This window comes from Ostrea edulis, chromosome 2 (assembly GCF_947568905.1).
Source record: "Ostrea edulis chromosome 2, xbOstEdul1.1, whole genome shotgun sequence".
NCBI lineage: Eukaryota > Metazoa > Mollusca > Bivalvia > Ostreida > Ostreidae > Ostrea > Ostrea edulis.
In genome coordinates this window covers 61,755,572-61,778,412 of record NC_079165.1, presented here as the reverse complement: position 1 = coordinate 61,778,412, position 22,841 = coordinate 61,755,572, and the positions used below count along the sequence as shown (strand labels likewise).

General features: G+C 34.9%; 1 protein-coding gene across 1 annotated transcript; it reads left to right on the top strand.

Moving 5' to 3' along the window:
• The first annotated feature begins 9,716 nt into the window (after positions 1–9,716).
• On the top strand, positions 9,717–13,205 carry LOC125681500 (uncharacterized). The gene is made up of 4 exons (XM_048921641.2): positions 9,717–9,854; positions 10,425–10,471; positions 11,114–11,245; positions 12,215–13,205. Exons 1-4 carry the CDS (start codon positions 9,739–9,741, stop codon positions 12,946–12,948), a joined length of 1,029 nt encoding a protein of 342 aa, XP_048777598.2. The 5' UTR covers positions 9,717–9,738; the 3' UTR covers positions 12,949–13,205.
• Positions 13,206–22,841: the final 9,636 nt, after the last annotated feature.

Here is a 22,841-nt window from a genome sequence, read left to right as displayed (position 1 = left end):
GCTTGTCGTAAGAGGCGTTTAAATGGGGCGGTTCTTCGGATAAGACCGCAAAAACCGAGGTCCCGTGTCACATCAGGTGTGGCACGATAAAGATCCCTCCCTGCTCCATGGCCATAAGCGCCGAGCATACGCCTAAATTTTGCAGCCCTTCACCGGCAGTGGTGACGTCTCCATATGAGTGAAATATTCTCGAGAGGGACGTTAAACAATAATTAATCAATAAATTCAATGACTCTTCAATAGCAGTCGTCATATTTTCAAACGTAAGACAGAAACACACTTAAGGTTAACTTGAAGGGTGTATATCCACTTATAGCTGTAGACTTTAAAAAGTGAAAATATACAATGGTAGTAGAAAGGTTTCAGGGGAAAATTGAAATCCCTTAGGGATTAAAACTCGCAATCTACAAATTGTCGGACGCATGAAATCCCAGTGAGTTAACTTGCTAAGCTTACTGAGTTTGAAAGAACAAGAACTATCTATGATTACTGAGTTTTAGATGACCATAATATATGGTTTGAACAGAATTTAACCATTATGACGATGTGCAATTCATTCTTAACAAGAGACGTTTATATTTCATACACATGCTATATATATATATATATATTTGTAAAAACAAATATGTCGTTACAATATTGTAGAATCTTCAACCTTGATATTATCTTCCATAAAAATCCAGACAACTTTATCACCGTTTACAAGGGAGAAGATTGACATTTCTAGTGCAAGCCTTACGCAGTCCAGCCTAATAACTACTACATCGGTGATGGGTGAGAAAAATAACACAAACAGTATTATTCTCGCAGTAGGTTGTGCCATAACATTATGTTTAGTAATTATTATCATTCAAGGCGTATATAAACAAATCTTGAAATCCAAATGGAAAAGACGCTCGACTGTCAAACAGGAAGAAATGGCTGAAATATACTCCGAAATTGAGGACAGAGCTTTCGTCGTCAGGCCTAGTGTCGTAAATAGACAGGAAGAGAAATCTACAAATGACAGGAACAAATACAATGTATTAATAAATTGTGAATCAGAGTTATCTGCACGCGGGTATCAGGAAATCAATGAAATCCCAGAAATATCTGATAGGGCCGACGTGAAATCCCAAGGCACCACCGATTCTGACAGTAACGGGGAATCCTATTTAGAGCCAAATGAACAGAGATCCGCCCACACCTATACCAAGGTCATAGATTCTGATGACGAACGAACCAGTCCCTCTTCAACAGTTGGATGTGAAAACTATTTGGACCCTGTACTTGAAGTAACTCCGCGAATGCCTGCACATTTATGTAAGCCTGTTCTGTCGATTCCAGCGAAAACTCTGAACAGTATCAGGATACAGCTTTGTCCCTTGGCTATGGGCGAGGAAGTCGGACTGACCAAAATGGACATACTTCCGACAAAGCAAACGCGTTATACCTTGATGTAACTAACTCTTGACAAATTTTGAAAAGCGCTATTATTGCCTCATGCTTAGCTTTTTCATATTCAATTACATGTACATTGTAGATCTACATGTATTGTATTTTACAGACCCAACCCAACATGTGTCTTGTGACATTTTTCTCACCGATTAAGCTTCTACATCCTTTTAAAAGTACAAGAACATTCTATGTAGCTGAAACTTATCAATTTTGATACCAGAATGCAGATAATATATGCAATCGAGGCAGGTACCCGACAAACAAGTTGATGTCACAGGGTTAACATCAGTTTCGTTTAAAGACGGCATTTCACAAATTCTATGCTCGTTATATAACGATTTAATTTACCAGTTCAACCTTTCATTGGGTCAAATGTTGTCTGGCATGTTTCATACCAATTGTAAGGTCGTTCGTTATACACTGGTTTTGACTACGGATTACTCCGTTTCCCTGATCGAGATATAGAGCTCGTGGCGGGTGTAACCGATCGACAGGGGATGTTTACTCCTCCTAGACACCTGCTCTCACCTCTATTATGTCCAGCGGCCCGTTTGTGCCTAACTGTTAATTTTATTTTGTTATAGATTAACAAGCACTCTGAAAGTATGTAACGGAGAAAGGTCCCAAACTGTCCATTCGAACTACATACATGTAGGCCCGAGATTATTTCTTTCTCTCACAGAATGGACAGTTTGAGGCCTTTCCTCTACTTTGAACATGATTATCTTTATGTGGGGTGGAATCAAATAAACAAAATGTATAAAACTTGTATTGTATTCAGAATTAAAACATTGTTGTGACGTCAGTTCTTTGTCTTGACAGTACTTTATTTCTCATATTGTACTGACCGCCGCGGTGGCCGAGAGGTTAGAGCGTTCTATATCACAAAGGCATAAGAGTGACCTATAAGTTTGTATAACTATGAAAAAATAATTCTAAATTAGAAGCCCACTTAGTCTAATTGCCCCTACTAATAATGAAGCAAACTAAGTTGCATGAAAGCTTTGGAGAAGTCTGGTTTAGTTTAAAATGTTTACCAGTGGTAGATCTAAGATTTGTCAAAAGGGAACCCAATATAGGCTAGGGTTTTGGGGCATTTTTTGTTAATTTTATGGGTTATTCTTGCTATTCTTTATACATAATAAAATCAATAAATGACAAGAAATAATTGATTTGTTTATTTCTATGCACTTGTCTGTAAGTATAATGTCAAATCTACTACTTTCATTTTCAAGTTGTCACAAGGGGGGGGGGGGGGGGGTCCTAAATCCACCCCTGTTTACATTGCTGTACAGTTTATACCAATATGAGAACATGTTCCAGAGATTATTGAACAAAATTATTCATAATACCATTGCGTAGGCTAGTATAGTTGTTGCTGTTCGTATTTTACAGAATATTTAAATGCAGACAACTGCAATATATTATGGGGCCAAGATTATTATAAATGTATATAGATCTAATGATTCAAAAGAAAAGAATGCAGAAGCACTCATTTTAACATCCAAATCTGAACACGTATTCAGTCTGTTTACAAGTGGGTGATCATCAACATATCGAATTTACCGAAACGGTAATCATTACGACATGTTAAAAAAAATAAATCAGTCTACTGACAAAGGAATGTAAATTATGGAATAGATATATGAAAACAAATATCAACAGCCTGTTTGGCAAGAGTAATGAGAATAAAGCATTACAAAACCCGAGTGAGGATCGTCATCCTAGAACGCGGGGCCTGTCGTTTCGATGTGATTTCTACGCTTTTGTGAGTGGAATGAAATAACTTGAAAGCATATAAATAAAAATGAATTATTAAAAAAAAACCTTCTCTATCACACGGGATGAAATGATGACCCTTTTAAAGTAGGCCTAATCTAACAGAAGTTTAACCGGGATTATCTCGAAAGCGTTTGCAGTCGCCGCCATTGTTTACTTTTTTGTCCGAGTCTCCGTTGTTGCTATGACGTAACCATGGTGGGCGGGGTTTATGCAGCGACAGTGGATCGGTGTATTGTTCCAGGTAACATGCATGCAATAGTAAGTTCATTGTTTACAGAATAGACAATCATATGTAAGTTATGGGTGCTCAACATTTTATTTAATGGCTTTTGTGTTACAAGATGCTACATAACAAGGCGTTTGTCTAAATAATGGACCTGCAGGTGGGTTTTGGTAGATATTTATGGTACTGACTAAAACCCGGTCTCAGTCCCGGTCTTCGGTCTCGGTCCCGTGACTAAAACCCGGTCTTCGGTCCCGGTCCCAGATTTTTTTATTCGATAAAAACAGAACACATAAGAATATTTTAGCCCCAATTTCTCGTTAATTTAGATATGACATATCATGTTTGCATTCTGATAGTTGATTGATAATATTATTGTCGTCTTTCGTAAAATAATATGTGAAAACTCCGGGACCGGTGCGACCGAGAAGTAAAAACAGTGCTAAAAGCCGGTCCCGGTCTCGATGGTTTTTATTTTTCTAAATAGCCGCTTTAATCTACTTTTTTATGAGAAAAAGATAAGAGTGTTATATTCAATGACATTCCTTTGTATGCACATGTATGTTTCTGATTTATTGTATGTTTGTGTTTTATTCCAATTTTCCTTTTTATGTCAAAATCGAACTCAACTACGTGATTTTTTTTCTCCCAAATGAACGCGTTACATTAAATTTTCATAAAAAGATAAGGATGTAGAAGAGAAATATTATATATGTACTTATCCTGGTGCATTTGTTTGTAATTTACTGTTGGATGTAGTATTTACAAAATTAAGTCTCCTTTAATTTTTCATTTAGGTCAAAAACCTCACGATTGATAAAATTTTCAAATTCAATGTTGGTGTATTCCGAACCGGGTCTCTGTATATGTACATGTATACGCGGGTTACTGTTCTCTCTCTCTCTCTCTCTCTCTCTCTCTCTCTCTCTCTCTCATTTACGAGTGTATCGTGAGAATCGCATTAATTTGTTAAATTATGATGTTATATTAGTTGTTTTAATCAGGGAAGAAAATCCTCTATGTAAATATTACAATAATACGTGCAAAATATGAGTCCAGAATGTACGATGTATGAGGTACTTTAAAAAATTATGTTTATTAGTGAAATGGAAAAAAACAAAACAAATATTCTCCTTAAATTTTATTATGATTATTGAAACATGATGAATAATTGTTGTTGATAGCGAAACAAAATTAATGTGCACTCTTGTCAACAACCCCTCCCCCCGTCCCTTTCCAGAAAGATTCTGAATACAAGAATGATGCTTTTGAAAAACAAATGTTGTACCCCCGTAATCGGATATTCGGGGCGCATTTATATAGTTTTTGGTCCATCCGTCTGTTTGTCAGCAAAAACTTGAACCTTCGGCATAACTTTTGAATGCATGTTGATAAGGTTTTCATATTTCACATGTGTACTCCTTGTGACAAGACATTTCTTTACATGCAATTCTTCACCTTTCAAATTTGACCTACTTTTGAAAATCTTTAACCTTAGCCATAACTTTTGAATGGTTAGTAAAAATACACGAGGGTATAAAATGCTTCACGCAGGCATACTTTTCACGAAGCGCTAACAGTAGGCCTATTTGTATTTTCAAAACTGAAATTTATTTCTTAAATGAATTTACATGTATGTTTTGCATATTTATAAATATAGATTTCATTGTTTGTAAATTTGTCAGTTTATGTCAAATTTATGCACTTTGAAATATAAGATATTTTGAAAATAGGAAACAAACAGTTTTTGTGCAGCATAATTAATACATATATGTTTATACATATACGTATATAACTGTTCACAATAAATATAGTTACCACATAATATTACAGTAAAACCATACCATAGATTATTTGAAGATCATCTAAAGTCAGAGGGTATCTTCTGTATAAGTATACAGAATCTGAGAATTTTTGGTGAGCATGTGTATGGAGCGCCAAATTAACATAAACTCAAATAATTGAAGATATCTTCAATTATTTGAAGATATCATCGATTCAATTATTGCTCTCTTTAAATTGAATTAATGCGCGCATTAAAACATTATTGCTCTCATCAAATGAATTAATGCGCACTTCAATTCAATTAATGCTATCATCAATTCAATTAATGCGCGCAGTAATTCAGAATTGAAGATATTGTTGGAAAATGGGATTCTTTAGCTAATATTGCAAGCTTGATTATATGTATTTATAGCTTACGATCTTTTCTCGTTATTTCCAGTCGTTGACTGAGTATGTTTACATACATGTGCATATGTGCCATGTGTTATTTTTTACACTCGATGTTACCGGTGTTATTTATAGTTTTAATCAAAGGTTTGTATGTAAAACCACAAGTTATTAATATGACTATTGCCTACTTACGCTGATTACTTCAGTAGCATGGTGTTCATCCATATATATTTGTGTATATAGCGATTTTTAATGTGATAAACAAGCACGTTGTTCGTGTTAGGTGCCATATTTGTTTATAAAAGTCAGAGTTAGGGCCGCGTCTATTTTTATTTGACCCCGATCTTCGGGTCAAAGTTGTTTAGGTTGCAGACGGCTGATTTTTACTACGAAGAGTGCTTATAATGTAAGTGTTTGATCTTTATCATAATTGGATTTATAGACTTGATTTTAAGTTATTTTAGTTATAGATAAACGATATAGTCCCGTAGAATACTTAGCCGGGGTTGGTTTGATGGGGATTGGGATTGTCCGGGGAAAGTTAGGGTTGACCCGTCTGTACGTGCGTTGCCCCGTCCCTGGTGGGGTTGTCCCGTCTGTTGCCCCGGACTTCAGAAAGGGTATATAAGTCAGAATCCGACAAGATTCTGGGAGATAGCTAATTTTACTTTACGAATAGGACGTTCCCAGTGTTGCCTGATAAGGCTGATCTGGAGATTAATTAATTAATTAGGATTAGATTAGGTAATTACTTAGGTTAAGAATCATTCCCAGTTACCTGTGTTCAGAATTACTGGTGTAAAATCACAATTTAATAATAAGTGTAAGATTCAGAATATTATTCATAGAAGTAACAATTCAACTAATCAATCTAAAGAGGGAAACCAATTATTATTCTATACCAATGATAATTTAATATATGGAATTGTTATCTTCACCTTTCATGGTTGGGTCAGACTATAACTTAGTATTAATTCATACAATTGGCACCAGGTTCAGTCGCTATAACTCTATTGTAATTGATATTGTTACGATTGTTCTTTTATATTCTGTGCATGAAGTCCCAGAAGTATTTCTGGAGTATTACATTGTTGTATAACAAACTTCACCTAACTTATACATAACTCAATAAATTAGTAAACTTTACATCAGAGTCAATTTCAAAATATTGGATTGTTGTCAAGGAAGACAACTGGTGGCAGCTACTATAAAATCAATCGCTTGGCCGTTACAATATCATTAATTATTTGAAGAGATCTTTAATTGAATTGTTGCGCGCATCAAATGAATTGATGATATCTTCAAATAATTGAAGATATCTTTAATTATTTGAGTTTATGTTAATTTGGCGCTCCATACATGTGCTCTATGTATGACACACTTTTATAGATACTATAGATATATTAGGTGGATTTTTTTTAAGCATTGTATCTAAAAGAACCACAACTGAAAAAAGAAAGAAAACTAAGTATCAAATAAGAAAGGAAGAAATATTTTATAGTTATTATTTATTGGTTATATACAACTATACCCATATAAAGAGATCGGGTTCGGAATACAAAACATGAATCTTTGAAAACTGATTTTGACAGGAATAGTAGAAATAAAATAAATGAACAAATAAACTAACTGTAAATTACAAACAAATACACCAGGATAAGCACATGTATATTATTTCCCTTCTACATCCTTATCTTCTTATGAAAAGGTAGTGTAACGCGATCATTTGGGACAAAATGTCACGTACATGTAGTTGAGTTCGATTCTGACATAAGTACATGTATAAAGAATATTGGAATAAAAAACCTATACACACAATAAATCAGAAATATATGTATACAAAGGGATGCCATTGAGTATCACGTCCTTATCTTTTTTATGAAAAGGTAGATTAAAGCGGCTATTGAGGGAAAATGTCGAGACCGGGACCGGCTTTTAGCATTGTTTTTATTTCTCGGTCCCACCGGTCCCGGAGTTTTCACATATTATTTTATGAAAGAAGAAAATAATATGATCAATTTACTATCAGAATGCAGGCATGAGATGTCATACCTAAGTTATTGAGAAATGGGGCTCAAATATCCTGATATATTCTGTTTTTATCGAATAAAAGTATCTGGGACCGGGACCGAAGACCGGGTTTTAGTCACGGGACCGAGACCGAAGACCGGGACCGAGACCGGGTTTTAGTCAGTACCGATATTTATACTAGTATGTGATATTTCTGAATCAATTGAAAGTTCGCCTTTGTAAGATGAGCATGTCTTCCTTTGATGGAGAAAGTGGTTTTTTACTCAGTCAAAATTCAAGGAAACTGAAGACGCGCAAAACATTGATGGTATAGTACGTCACATTTTGGACCTATCAACGGAAAATAGTAAAGCACGAAATAAAGCTAACTTCAATCTGAAGATGGTTGCATTTTCTGACGTATCTGATGAGGAACTTGCGAATGCTAACCAAGATATTGAAAATATTGAGCGCTTTCTTAAACTATTGAATCAAGAGGAATTAGACGAGTTACTGAAGAAAGGAAAGAAAAGTCTTAGAGAAACTTGTCACAGTCATTTTTTTGACCGGTGCAACTAATTACCCAAAAAAGGATTAAGGGATCCGTACCGATTTAAAGACTTTTAAAAATACTAATATTTTTATCAATATTAATTCATTATATAGTGCATAAATTATATTAATTATAATAATGGTAATAACAAGTCTTTATAAAGATGAAAATGTATTATTTCTATTTTATCCAAACCACATTAACAGAGGTGTTTGACGATTTATATTAATGATGTTAATTTGGGTAGTACAAATATATTCATACATAATCAATCTACATTACTACTAAAGTTAAGCACGAAATTCCGTATACTTCCCAAGATATGCAAAAATGTATTTTGGAAAAATGTCTTAATATTTGATCGAATTTTAGCTGGGCCCTGGCACTATACGACTACACAGAATTTTTTAGCCTTGCAACAAGCTATCATATAGAATGTGCAGCGTTAAATATCATTTATATGGTAAGATAGAGGACACCAAACACTATCTCTCAGAATGTCCATTGTATGATCAACCGAGGGGCAAATGTCTTTTAAATCTAGCAAACAACATCAACACAACCCTACTGCTTTTTGGAAACCCACATTTATCAGTTTCCGAAAACATATCTTTATTTCAATCAGTGAATAAATATATTATTCAAAATAAGAGATTTGTTTTATAACACAAATCCCAGAGCATTATGTAATATGATAGCATCTAATGCTTGGGCTTGCATTTTGTCCTTTGTCTTACTGTAATCAGACAGAAGCGCATGATGTGAAGGAAAATTTCACACATCTCCATCACACATTATCATCACTCTTTGTATACCTAAGTTTTAACACAATTTGTACTTAAGAAGAATCGCGTATATGTTTATACCATAACTATAGGAGGATTTTGTACCATTGTTATATGTAATATAGGAGACAGATCTACATGTACATAAGTCTTCGCACTTTGCTTCCGAATCCTGTTGCACTTACAGTATGTTTGTATATTTCATGTGACTTGTTCAATTGATAAATATAGTTTAAACCAAAAGGATGAACGCATAGGAAGAGGGAAAGTACAGCCATGTAAGAATACAAATATGGATGCAAATCCAAAATATTTAATAAATGGGCAATATATGATATTGTTGATAACAAGTGATGAAAAACCAAAGCTTTATAGGTTATATTTGTTATCATTACTTTTAGTATCATTTTGTTGGTATGTATATTTTCAATACCTTTAAATTATGCCTAGCTGTCAAATACTAGTTCATGTAGAAAGTTTTTGTATGCAAGATATTGTATGCATGTGTGTGATTTTGTGTGTGAGATGTAATTGTAAATGTCTAAAAATAAAGCATGAGAAAAAAGAAGAATACAATTATACATGGAATGTCACCTCTGAAAGATTTAGGGAAATGTTGCATATTAGAAATCAAATACTAATCGGTCAATTACATAAACTTCGTGGTGTATAAAAGTACATACTTAAAATAAAACATACAAAGCGGAAACTTACGTAATTCATGTCTATGTTGAAATCAACATAATCTGTTGAAATCGACTGTAGACTGGTGAATGATGTTTTCAATTCTTGCTGTTAGCCGACACCTTTGCCAACTGATTGCTCTTATTGCTATTAATGGGAAGACTCAGAGTAAAGACGACTGTGATAACGATGGCATGGGAATTGAGTATGAAAACGTTTTTTGTGTACTCATTGAGCGTAACTTTTATCATTATCTGTTTTGTATTTTCGAAGGTCGGATCCAACAGGAAGCCCTGGCCGTCCTGGAATATTTGGGATGTATTTTCCCCCGTATGATACCACACGGTTATTTTACTTTCAGAGATCCGGCTGCGACCTCCCATGGATGTATATTTTTATCAGTTTAACCTTTAATATCCTACTGGTTTTGGATACATTTGAATTAAAACATGACGGACACAAAGTTACAATTAGTTTTAGAATTTGTTTGTAAAAATTATATAAACACATGAATGTTTGTGCAGTTATCAGTTGATTTTTAAATGACTTTCTTAATCACAACGCTGTTTGTGAACACTGGTAGGAGTAACAGAATAGTAACATTTTAAATGGCTACCAAAGCAAATACTACCACTCACATGGCATGATCGTGAGCGACCCTCATCGAAAAACAAATCTAATTCCACTATTTAGGTATAAATATAAACCTTCGGCAAAAATGTACCATTCGAATTTGATTGTTTCTATTAATTTCTTCTCATCTGATTATTTTCAGCGGTGAATGCTGTACAAATTATGTCCTGGTTGATGGAATCTGTACAGGTTAGTGATTGTTTTTAGATTATTTGACACTACAAAGTAAGTTGTGAACCTTTTCTTCTGACTTTTAAATGTATGTTATGCATGATATTTGAAGTGTTGCAAATCAAATGTGAATTCTAAAAAATTCTAAAGAACTTTTAGTAAACTAGAAATCGCAAACCTTTTCTCAAATCAACAACATCAAAACGTATGATTTTTCAACACTTTACATGACCATTGCTCACGATAAATTAAAGACTATACTTTTTGACATCATTAAAACATCTAGTGATCATTCAAACACTACTCTGATTCCACGCACAAGTACTCTGAAGTTGAGGAGTTAAAGAGATTGATCACTGTTTGTTATCTTCACTATATATATATATATATACTCAGTGGAAGAGCCGCAGAGCGAAAGCTTTGGATTAAATGTGAAATCTCCATCTAAAAATATATATATATATATATATATATATATATATATATATATATATATATAAATGACTGTTTTTGGCTTGCTAATCAATGTTTTTAAGGAGTGAATTAGAACACGTCTTATTCGTCCAATGGGCTGATTCACGATTTGATGTTGTTGGAACTAAATAAGGATATATAGATAGATAGATCTATAGATATACATGTAGATATATGTACTTTTAGCCTGCACTCCGGGGTACTTTGGACGGAACTGCTCCGTTGTGTGTCCCTACCCCTCGTATGGAGTAACCTGTGGTGACCAATGTGAATGTGACATATCCATATGCAGTCATGTATTTGGCTGTCCCACGATCGGTAAGTTTTCAACATATAGTTGATACAATATTAAGATATCTAACTTGGTAAAATAAAAACATACATGCACAGACTAGATTTTTAGAGGGTTTTCATTTCGAAAATAAAATATGAATCATAACTTATTATTTCACCTACATGTTATGGATTAGCAAACTACAGTATTACTTTACTTGCCATACAATGTTCAGTAGTATAAATCAATGTAGGTAAAATGCTCATTTAACAAAGTACAACCACTTCTTATATATTTCGATATTTTCCCTGTAGGTTTTAATGAGCCGTAAAAGTTGTTATTACAGTGACTGTGTGGCGAAAGTGATTTGTTATTATCAGTCAGCGTTTATTAACATTTTCATGAATGAAGATTTATAGCTTAGTCTTTCTGAATTAATTATAAGGAATGAATTTTGTTGTTGGGCATGTTATGCAAAATATCCTGGTTTGGGTCAGTTTACGTTTTACCTGTAATTTCTACGTGTTAAAAAAAAAGTAAGGGTGGAGAACGGAAACTGATCCAAACTTGGTTATATAAAAAATACAGAATATCGGAACTGTCAATTTTTTTTATCTCTTCGGAAAAAGAAGTTTTGAAAATTATGCGTCACTTCGGCAACTCTTATATAAATACAAACAAGTATAACTTTTTAAACCCGAGGCACCGTGTCACGATAAAGATCCCTCCCTACTCGAAGTCCGTAATCGCCGAACATACATGTAGGCCTAAATTTTGCAGTCCTTCACTGGCAATGGTGACGTCTCCGTCTGAGTGAAAAATTCTCGAGCGGGACATTAGTAAACAACACCCAATTACTCTATATGATCAACATTTGTGGTGAAACAATGATATTATTTTCTGTTACCATATCCTGATTCGATGGCAATTGAAATTAGATGTACAATCTATTTCCTGGCACACGAACTAGCTCCTTAAGTGAATTGTAATAGCATCATTTAATTTTTTTGTAGAAACAAATACCAAAGCTTATATTACAATTACCCGTTATCAAACAATAGAAATCAAGGATGGTACTACTTCTATAATGGACAGATACAGAACGACATCCACCGAGTCTACCGTCAATTGTCCACCACAAGCGTTAAACACGGCCACAGTGATCGCAGTAGTTGGAGGGGTGATTTCTCTATTTTTGTTAATCATTATCATCAATCAGGTGAAAGCAAGAGCCGGTAAAAGGAGAAAGGCAAGGTATTCCGTAAAAACTGGAAACGAGCAACAACATGAAAATCCCAGCGATGACTACTGCGATATTGATGAAAACGAAGTCAATGTTGGACTTCGGTATGAGCGCGTAGTAACCAATGAGCCCAACAAGGATATCGGAGGACACCTTGTTGAAATGTCCCCTGATTATCCATGGCGTTCAGTCAGTCAGATTCAAAATGATGCCACACTTTCCCCTCAACCTGAAGTCTATCATAACTATCAGGATGCCGGCCATGACGTCTCCAGCAGCAACACCTCTAGTAACGGATCATACATCAAGCCAATAGACAAATGGAATGACTATGCAAGAGTCATAGATACCAAAGACGGGGACATTTTAGTTTACATTGACACCAATTCAAAGTCCTCGTTGCAGCACCCTTCGAAAAATGAAAACTTTGAGAGCGAGAAACTTTCAGATGAAGATTCGCGAGATGATAACACATATTTGGACGTAATTTCAGGAATGATTTAAAAAATATCTTAACATGCTCTTTGAAAAGATTCCAGATCTTTGTCATTATACGAAGTACCTTGTATATTTTTTCATAAAAGTGATAAGATGTAAGAGACATGTGGTGTCCAAGTGCGTATCTACAAAAGGTAATTTAAATACAGTGTACATTCCAATACGATAAAACCTGTCAAATAAACAGTGAGTGAGTTCTAGTCAAGAAAAAGGATTCTCAATATGTACAATTACCAATGTTTAGTTAGAAATAAACCTTTGATGTTTAGTTGTTTATATCTCCCGATATGAATATTGTAACACACACACAGAGATATTTATGTTCTAATTCGACCAGTCTCAAACGAACATAAAATATTTACTACCCGATTCAAAATCATAACAACACTTTTTATGGGTAATTGCTCCAAGACTTGCACATTTATTCATAAGTACATATATCACGCAATCTGCCTCACTGCCTTGAGGAATAATATCTTCAATATCTACAATGACATACAACTATATATATATATATATATATATATATATATATATATATATATATACCTTCTTTGTAACAAATATTTGTATCATGTACATTATAAACCTGTATGATAATATACATTACAACACAATAGCAATGTGTATGTAGAGGGTGGGTGGGTGGGTGTACAGCGTGTGAACAGCGCAAAGTCTTGAGCTCGAATGACTGAGAAACAGAACCTGCTAAGCATGCTCTACATAACCGGTCTTACTGGTATGACACGCCTGAATTCCTTTACAAACTATAAATAGCAACCACGTGTTCGACGTAACAGGTTAGATTTATCAACCTGCAATAAATATGTTTATGTTCTAATTCGACCAGTCTCAAACGAACATAAAATATTTACTACCTGATTCAAAATCATAACAACACTTTTTATGGGTAATTGCTCCAAGACTTGCACATTCGAAATACAAAGAAAGGGGAAAAGAAGAAAAAATGATAATACAAATTTTATTGCTATTTATATTTTCGAGAATAGCATCAAATACCCAATGACTTAGAAACTGATGATAAAGAATGAATATTTTCATGAACATAGCCATCTTTGGCATTATCTGACCTCCATCTGCCGTGTTTCTTAAACAGTCTGTCGTTTACACCAGCATTGGCAGCTGCGGTAGCACCCCCAGATCGGAGACTGTGAAGACCGAATTTAGATTTATCCACACCCACATTTTCCAATGCATCAAGTAATATCTCTCTAGCCCTAGAATATGACAGTGGTCCAGACTTTCTTAATTTATAGCTACCCGATTTTTTACAAAAAGTAACTGCCCTAAAAATGAAACAGTCAGAATCTGATGCAATAACAGCAACCTGCAAATACAACTTCAACATATTATAAGGACAGGTGACATTATTTGTTTTAGAAACAATAACATTGCTACCTTGTTGGTATTTGTCTGTTTTACTTTTGGATATAAACAGAGAAAAATGACCATCATAAAATGCTATGTCAGAACGCTTAATATTCACAAGTTCTGAAAAACGCAAAAACGCTGCATAACTTAATAAGCACATACATGTACATGATATTCTAATGTCAGGTAAGCTGTTTCTTGAAGATCCGTAACGTTCCACTATCCGTTGTAGAATTTTTGGAGTTATGGGTTCTTTCTTAGTGACGGGTTTTGAAGTAATTCTACGCGCTCCTTCCAAAACCGAAACGACTAAAGATGAATGACAAGGATTATCCGTGCCTGAAATATTGTGGGCCCACGAAATTGCGTAAAAAGCTTCATTCACTTTAGACACTGAATTGAATTGTTTGGATAAGTGAATCAAATATAATGAAACATGATAGTCTGTAGCAGGAATGTGTTGAATCTTTGGATTTTGAGAGCGGCACCAATTGATCCATGATTTGAAAGCACATCGATATTTATGTTAAAACCTCACTGATTATCCAAGGCAACATAGCAGCTTTGTTTGTTTCCAAATATCATAACAGAAAACATGTTGAAGTGTAAAAGTTGTCATTTATTTAAATGACGAGAAAATGTAAATCATAAAATAATAAAAGAATTGGCTGGGAGACAAACCAGCATCAAAGATATTGTTGACATATAAACTGTTTCTTGACTAGAAATGCAGGTCAATAAATTATTACACAACAGTGGTCTCCCAGCCACAATATTTTTACAAAACACAGATGTGATAATGCTATAGAATACATATCAATCTTTATTGGAAACAAAAGTGGTGCATAAAAAAGGCCATCAGCCCATATCCATGATTTGAAAGCATATCGATATTTACGTAAGGTATTATCAGACTTTGACTTTTCACAATAAAACCTTAAGTCGGCTAAATTTTTCTCCGATGTCTGAAATGAACACCATCTTCCAATGTGGAACATATCTGAAAAATGTAAGCATAAACAATCTGATAAATATCTAGTTAAGATAATTTTTAAAACATGACCTTGTCACTCTGTCTAATAACAGGGACCGTGTCAAAGAATCCTTAGATCATGTCACTTAGTACCCACATGAGTACTTAGACCGTGTCTCATTGCCATACAATTCCTGTACCATGACATTGTCATTCTGATTGTCAATAAATCTATGTATACAATAAGAACTCTATCGATTCATACTCATGACCTTGTCACACAGTACCACTGTACTAGGACCTTGCCATATACATGCACCCGATTCAGACAGTACATACCGTTACCACATTCAGAAACCAAGTTTGACGGCTAATAATGAACCTGTGAATTTCTTTGTGCCGAATATACAACTGTTAGAAGTGCATCTACGCATAATCTCAGCAGTGTCTTTAAACTCAATAACATCAAGCACGTAACTTCTGTACGTCAAACCTGGCCCAAAGATCATTGACCAAAACGGCGACGACGGCCAGTAAGGCACAATCAAAGTACCACGTGATCTACAATACAAAAGATGTCTCACCGTCCTTAAGACTAGATGAATAGGCGGCACGAGCCAATTGTTATCGGAATACCAGTCCTGTGAAAAACAGTCTACTGCGTCCGTACCTGGATTCCAAAATAAAGAGTTAAATCTCGGTAACTTTGTATTCGAATGACTTGCGAATCTGTCCACTGTAAAAGGACCCCACAAATCATTCATAAACTCAAAAAATTCTTGAGAAACAGACCAGTCATCATGGTCTACCAACTTACTTAAAAAATCTGCTTGATCATTCAATGTTCTAGGGATCCAAGCAATGTCTAAGAAAATTCTCTTCTGTAAGCACAAATGAAAAATAGAAAAAGCTATATCCTGTAATGTACTTTTTATACTGCCACTTTTCACGATAGAGACATAGTTTTTACTGTCGGTGAATATTTTCACAGATTTACCGCTCAATTGCTCTTTGTACGAAAACAAAGCGAGCTGAATAGCTTTAAGTTCCCGCCAGGTAGAACTTTTTGCACTCTCTATCTTTGAAAAATTACTGTGAAAGAACTGTTGTGTACCTGAAAGATGACAAACTGCTCCAGTCGCTACAGAACTAGCATCTGTACACAAAATCGCATATGTTTTGGAGTAACCATTCATATAACGACAGTTGTAATTTTCTAAATTGTTCGACCAAAACACAAGTTCAGTTATAAACCCATGCAAACTATCAAATTTAATTAAACTGTCCCATGAAAACCTAGACTCTATCAATTCGTAGCACTTCCGAGTCATAAGCCTACTGACATTACCAATGACCGGACCCATAGAAATAATCCTACCCGTAAACTGGGCCAATTGTCTAGCGGTAATATGAGGCAGTCTGTGAAACAAATCTGCTAAATTTTGTTTACAGTCCTAAATACGTTTCTCTGTAATAGACAAACAAAACAGGTTAGAGTTCCATAACAACCCAAGCCATTCTAATTTTTGACATGGTTGAAAAACTGACTTTTCAGAATTTACTAAAAACCCTGCACGTTCCAAAGAATCTCTCACAAATACGCTTTCTGGAACACCTTTCTCGTAGGATTGTGCCATTCCTAATCCATCGTCTAAATATAGAACTATATTGATACCCGATTGTCTCCAATATTTTACTATTGGTCTTAAACACTTAGTAAATATGTAAGGCGCTGAACTAAGGCCGAATGGTAAGACAGTAAAAACGTAAAAGAAATTTTCCCAAGAGAACCCTAAGAAAGTTTGTTGGGATGAACATATACATGTATCAATATGATGGTAGCCAGACTTAAGATCGAATTTGAACATGTAGCACCCTTGTTGAAAATACTGCATTGCAACCTTCCAATCCTCAAATTTTACTTTATCTCTTCTGACGAACTTGTTCAAAACGCTCAGATCCAAAATTAACCTTTTCTTACCAGAACCATTCACTGTTACACTAAGCGGATTTACAGTAACAGGCTTGAATGGGACTTGCAAAATACACCCGGTCTCTAACAAATCTGAAACAGCCTCTGAAACAAATTCCATATTAAGCAAAGCAGACCTGTTATTTTTCATACACATTTGTTTAGGTGACATAATGAAAGGAATTACATAACCAGTGCTTATAGTACTGATAATGAAATCAGATGCATTGATAGATTTTCAAAATTCTAAAACATTTTTCAAGCGATGTTTGACTCCTTTACAATCGTGGGAACTTTCAAAATTGTTCAAATATCTCTGATGTTTAAATACGATATCAAAATCAGTATTCTTGCTAGACATGTAGCATTCATCTATCATGAGATCAACATTGGCATACTTATCATTTGCTAGAGGATCCTGCATTGTTTTGTTGGTTGCCAGCACTGAAGAGGGGACAATATTTCCTCCAATGCCCAGCGAATTTACAGTGGAAGCAGATATCGTAGGCTGAGGGCTGTCGTCTTTTCTCAAAGCCACGAAAAAGCTGCTGCTGGCTTCCGGCCGCTGCAGGAATATTACCAGAAGTAGACTGAGGAGCGCTGTAACCAGAGGGGCGTGTCTTGTTATACGGCTGGAAGCGCTTCTTTCCCTTAATGGCTCGTAAAGCTCTGTTTTCGGCTTGGCGCAATTTTCTGTCATCGTCGGAATCCGATGCGATATCATTATGCTCATACTGGTTAACGGTAGCCCAACCTGCTGGTGAGTTGTCGGCAATTCGAATCAGCTTGTTACGCTTGGATAATTTGTTGGCAATGTTTTCACACACGGCAACACACTCTTTGTTGGACTTTACCTTTTTCTGCAATTTTGTACATCGGAAATGATTTCTTCATTAAATTCGAACTGAATTTTATTGCCGGGTGACTTTATGGAGGAAGCTATGTCCTTCTTAAGTTTCTTCTGCAGATCAATTTCCCGACCTTCCTGGCTGTCCAAGAGTTCTTTCTTAAAGGAAATGAGTGAAGAATCCAAATAGCACTTGAATAAATTGAAAGTATCTGTAATATCTGTACAAGGATTAACAGGGTTGTTACATGTAGAATCCTTTTCTGTGTCTACGCCCATCAAATCGTTTTCGGAGTCAGACATAGTACAGCGTGTGAACAGCACAAAGTCTTGAGCTCGAATGACTGAGAAACAGAACCTGCTAAGCATGCTCTACATAACCGGTCTTACTGGTATGACACGCCTGAATTCCTTTACAAACTATAAATAGCAACCACGTGTTCGACGTAACAGGTTAGATTTATCAACCTGCAATAAATATGTATATCTATTTATATAACACCTTTTTAATGACCATGAAAACCTACATTTAAAAAGGAATCTTGTTAAAGGGAAAGGCAATCATAACCACATTGTTGCTTTTATGGATTAAGTATTAATTACTGATATCGTAATTGACAGTCTTTAACAACAAAACTCCTTGCTTAACAATTAAATCAATATTAATCTATCATATATTTTGAATTACCCGCCGCTAAGAGAGTGGCCACTGAAGTTTAATTTATGACGTCACACCGTCTATTCCGGTTTATTTCATCAGCAGCATGTAAACATGACAAATCACGAACAGTTAAATTTGGGGCCGTATAGATTTGAGCCCGTTCTTTCGCAAGAAGAAATTGAGAAAAGAAGACGTTCAGTCGAGTCGCAAACAAGGCAGACGGTAAACGATTCTTCATACAAATGCCTTGAACCTCAACTTATAGTCTTTTCTTTTCAAATGACTTGGTTGAGTCGGGAATTTCGAGAATTTTTTTCCCCACATCTCCCCTTCACATTAGTGTAACTAACTGCTTGCCAGGAAGGCATCAACCTATTTATTCGTAAGATCTACCACATGCACGTCTTTGATGATCTCACAGGTGCTTGGGTTCAGGACCCCCCCCCCCCCCCCCTCCTCCGAATAAGCTACATGAGTTGATTTAATTAATTTTTGTTGAAAATATTTCTAATGCATGTCAAGAACGTCTTGCATACCCATAAAGTCCAAAATACATGCAAGCCCTTTTTAAAAAAAATACCCTCACTGGTTATTATAAGTTCTGTTATAATAACAAGTGAGGATATTTTTTAAAGGGCTTATTTTGAATTATTTTGGACTTGATGGGTATGCAAGACGTTGTTGACATGCATTAGAAATATTTTCGAGAAAAAAATAATTAAATCAACCCATGTAGCTTATTCGGAAGGGGGGGGGGGGTCCTGAACCCACGCACCTGTGGATGATCTTAGAATCTCATCAAAACCGGAACAGACTGTGTGACGTCAAAATTATTGATTTTTCTGGTCTTGAATACATAAGAGTTCCACATCATGGCAGCCTCTATAGATCGCGGGAATTTCAATTTTTAACGTTTTCAAATTAGTCCTGAAGCTTATCTAGGCCATATATCAACAGAATTGTACGACAAATCTTTATCATTTGATTAATCCTATCATTTATCATGTAAAAGTATTTTGGGTTGTCTTTCCCTTTAAATTACAAAATATAAAGAGTAAATGTGTAATTTGTATTAATGGGAGGGGAGATTATTGTTTTCATCCCATTATACAAACTAGACTTATTTATTCATATGGATCCGGGTTACAATAGGTCCTCAGTACCGCTTGCTTCATACAAGGGACATTAATCAATATACAATCAATCAATTCAACGAAATCTCGTTTTTTGCGTTGACTTGGGCATCTATTCAGTAAACATATCAGATAGTGGGATCAGGCACGCAGCATCGTCTTTGGGGGGGGGGGGGGGGGGGGGGGGTAGACGAAACAAAAAGCTTTCTTTATTTTTGTCTGAAAATTCATACAAGAGCAAATGATATATGTTGATATGCCCTAACCTCAAAATCATAAGGAAGGATGGTTTATAACATGACTTCAGTTTATCAGCTCAACCTTCCATTTACACTACCATTGACTACCAGCCAATAAATAGATCTTTACACACTAGTATAATAATAACGAACTTTGCTTACTGTATAACAATTAAGGGATAGGTTTATTTTAAAGAAAAGTGGATGGCAGCTTACTTTCCTTGTTGCTATTTTCTATAGATTCCTGAAATGTAACTTTTTATGAAATCATTTATATAACTCGAGAAAATCTAATACATAAGTAAATATACTTATACATGTACGGTAGACGAAATACCCGTTTCTGTGAATACTAGTAATATATTTTGTGTTGCCTTCCGCTACCAGCCATCAGATTTAATCCAGCAACTTATGACTTGATACGCCGATATTAACATACAACATTCTGGAAAATAATGATAAAATCAGATAGATATTTTGTATTAGAAATTAACCGTCTTTGGTCATAATTCATTTACAGGAGTAGTCCAAGTGACGCATAATTTTCGGGAGATATCCAAACTTTTATATTTCCGATATTTTGTAATCTAATTAATTGGATATTTTGTATTCTCTACATGTACCTATATATCCAAAAATTTCATTCTGAAGCATCCCCTTGGTTGTTTTCACGGTTCATACCTGTAAAACTAATGTTTATTCCAAAATATGAATGACAATATTGGTGACGTTTATTACCATATACATGAACACACAGGGATATGTATATTTTCAACCTTTTAAATTATTTTCTCTCATACACAAATATACACGTAAATTGTATGAATGTATTATATTCCACAGGTTACTTCCCGTTTTCGCTACGTGAACGGTAGAAACTTCTAAATAATCCGCGTCTTCCATGACAAACCACCGAATCACGGCCTTAATTTACCTGCAGGGGCTTTATAAAAACTTTCTAATTATTTGGGTAATAATTACACCCTCCGTATTTTGCTTCTTAATCATTGCTTCCAGTAGAAAAGGGATTAATCTCGAGTTGGGATAGTACTACACTACTGTCTACATAGTTTACTAATTTTAAAAAGGTCTAAGATACATGTATGTTGAGGGACTACCGTTAGAGGGAACGCAGATACAATGTATATATACATATTGGCGGATCCAGATTTTTCAATTCCATGCAATTGATTTTAGACGTCCAGGGACTAACATTTTAAAAATATTTACAACTGGAAGTGCATAAAGATAGGCAATACGTGTGAATATTTATTTTCTACCAAACTCAGGGGGGGGGGATTAAGACCCTCAATCCACCCCATCCCCATACGCGCTCTTAACATGAAATTAAGATAGCTAAGTTATAAGACGGGGAATATTGTAGTGTAGGTAAACTATTGCACAATAGGAAATAATGATGAACTATTTCAGCTGAACCTAGTAACTAGACGTGAGTGGTTGCCATTATGGAACGTTTACATTTGACACCATATGTTTTTTTTTTGTTTTTTGTTTTTTGTTTTGTTTTGGACCTGTGTAACGTTTGCATAATATTCTAACTTTTATATTCCATGATACTTTTTCTTATATGTTTTTTGTATATATTGTTGGATTGTTGGATACTTACTTGTATCTGTTTTACATAGTAGTTAATGTTTTTACTTGATTCGTCATTTATTTAGTAATAAATGACCATTCAATTCCAACTTTGTGTTTTTCATGGCGTTGGTGTCAAACAGAGCACCGCTTTATCAGGTACCCATAAAGAGAGTTAACAAAATTTTAAAAGATAAAATGAAGTTTACCGCTATATCTCTTTTATCTTTGATATGTAAAATTTCTTTTTTCCGCTAATGAAGTATGAAATATTGACAAAAGTATTGGTACGCGACATATAATGTATCTGAGCACATATATCACGCGGGTAAACGCGTAAATTGTTATTCGGTTGTTACCGGACATTCGGCTCAATGATGCGGTAAATTTGGGAATCATAGGGTAAGTTCATACGTGGTTTTTATTGATAAAGACACATTCTATGCAGCGATAATTGTAATCCTAAATAGGTATATAATCATCCTTTCAGCAGTTAAACGTGCACTTTAAGCAATTCCCATTTAAGAGATTAACAGCAGCGAAAATAGAAATTTAGTTATGTATTCTGAAAAAATCTACCCAAAATGTAATACTAGAACTGTAAAGAATTGTATTTATTCAAGATAGGATATTCATTTGCATTTTTAGACGTAGATAATCCTTTAGGAAATGATAGATCAAAATATACTTACAGTAAGCGAACAGTAGAGTTTGTTAAAAACATTGAGTGGGATAAAAACATGTTATCGGCAATAAGGTAAATGTTATTGGAAATTTCAGCTTTTTAGTATTTATGTTATCGGTAATAAAGTTTCCATCTTGTTTCAAAATACCTTATACAGCATTAATTAGACATTAAATTGGTGTTTTAGTGATGCAAAAAAAAATCTTGTTCGTGTTGTTAAGTGTCCGGAACGAAGTAATAGGAACTGATAATTATAATTTTTGCTTTGAGTCATCCTCATCCTGGATACTGAGTTGCTAGATCTAATGGAACTTAAAGGCTTTTTCTGGCGACAATTCGTATATGTGAGACAGTACAGTAAAGTAGTATGTGTAAGGTAAGCAAGAGGGAGCTTGGATTAA

Bases quoted from the DNA above. Each gene is read 5' to 3' on its own strand.
- LOC125681500 (XM_048921641.2), top strand. From the start codon at position 9,739: ATGATGTTTTCAATTCTTGCTGTTAGCCGACACCTTTGCCAACTGATT. The intron at 9,855-10,424 runs GTATGAAAACGT...GATTATTTTCAG, and splicing joins AACGATGGCATGGGAATTGA to CGGTGAATGCTGTACAAATT. The intron at 10,472-11,113 runs GTTAGTGATTGT...ATGTACTTTTAG, and splicing joins GGTTGATGGAATCTGTACAG to CCTGCACTCCGGGGTACTTT.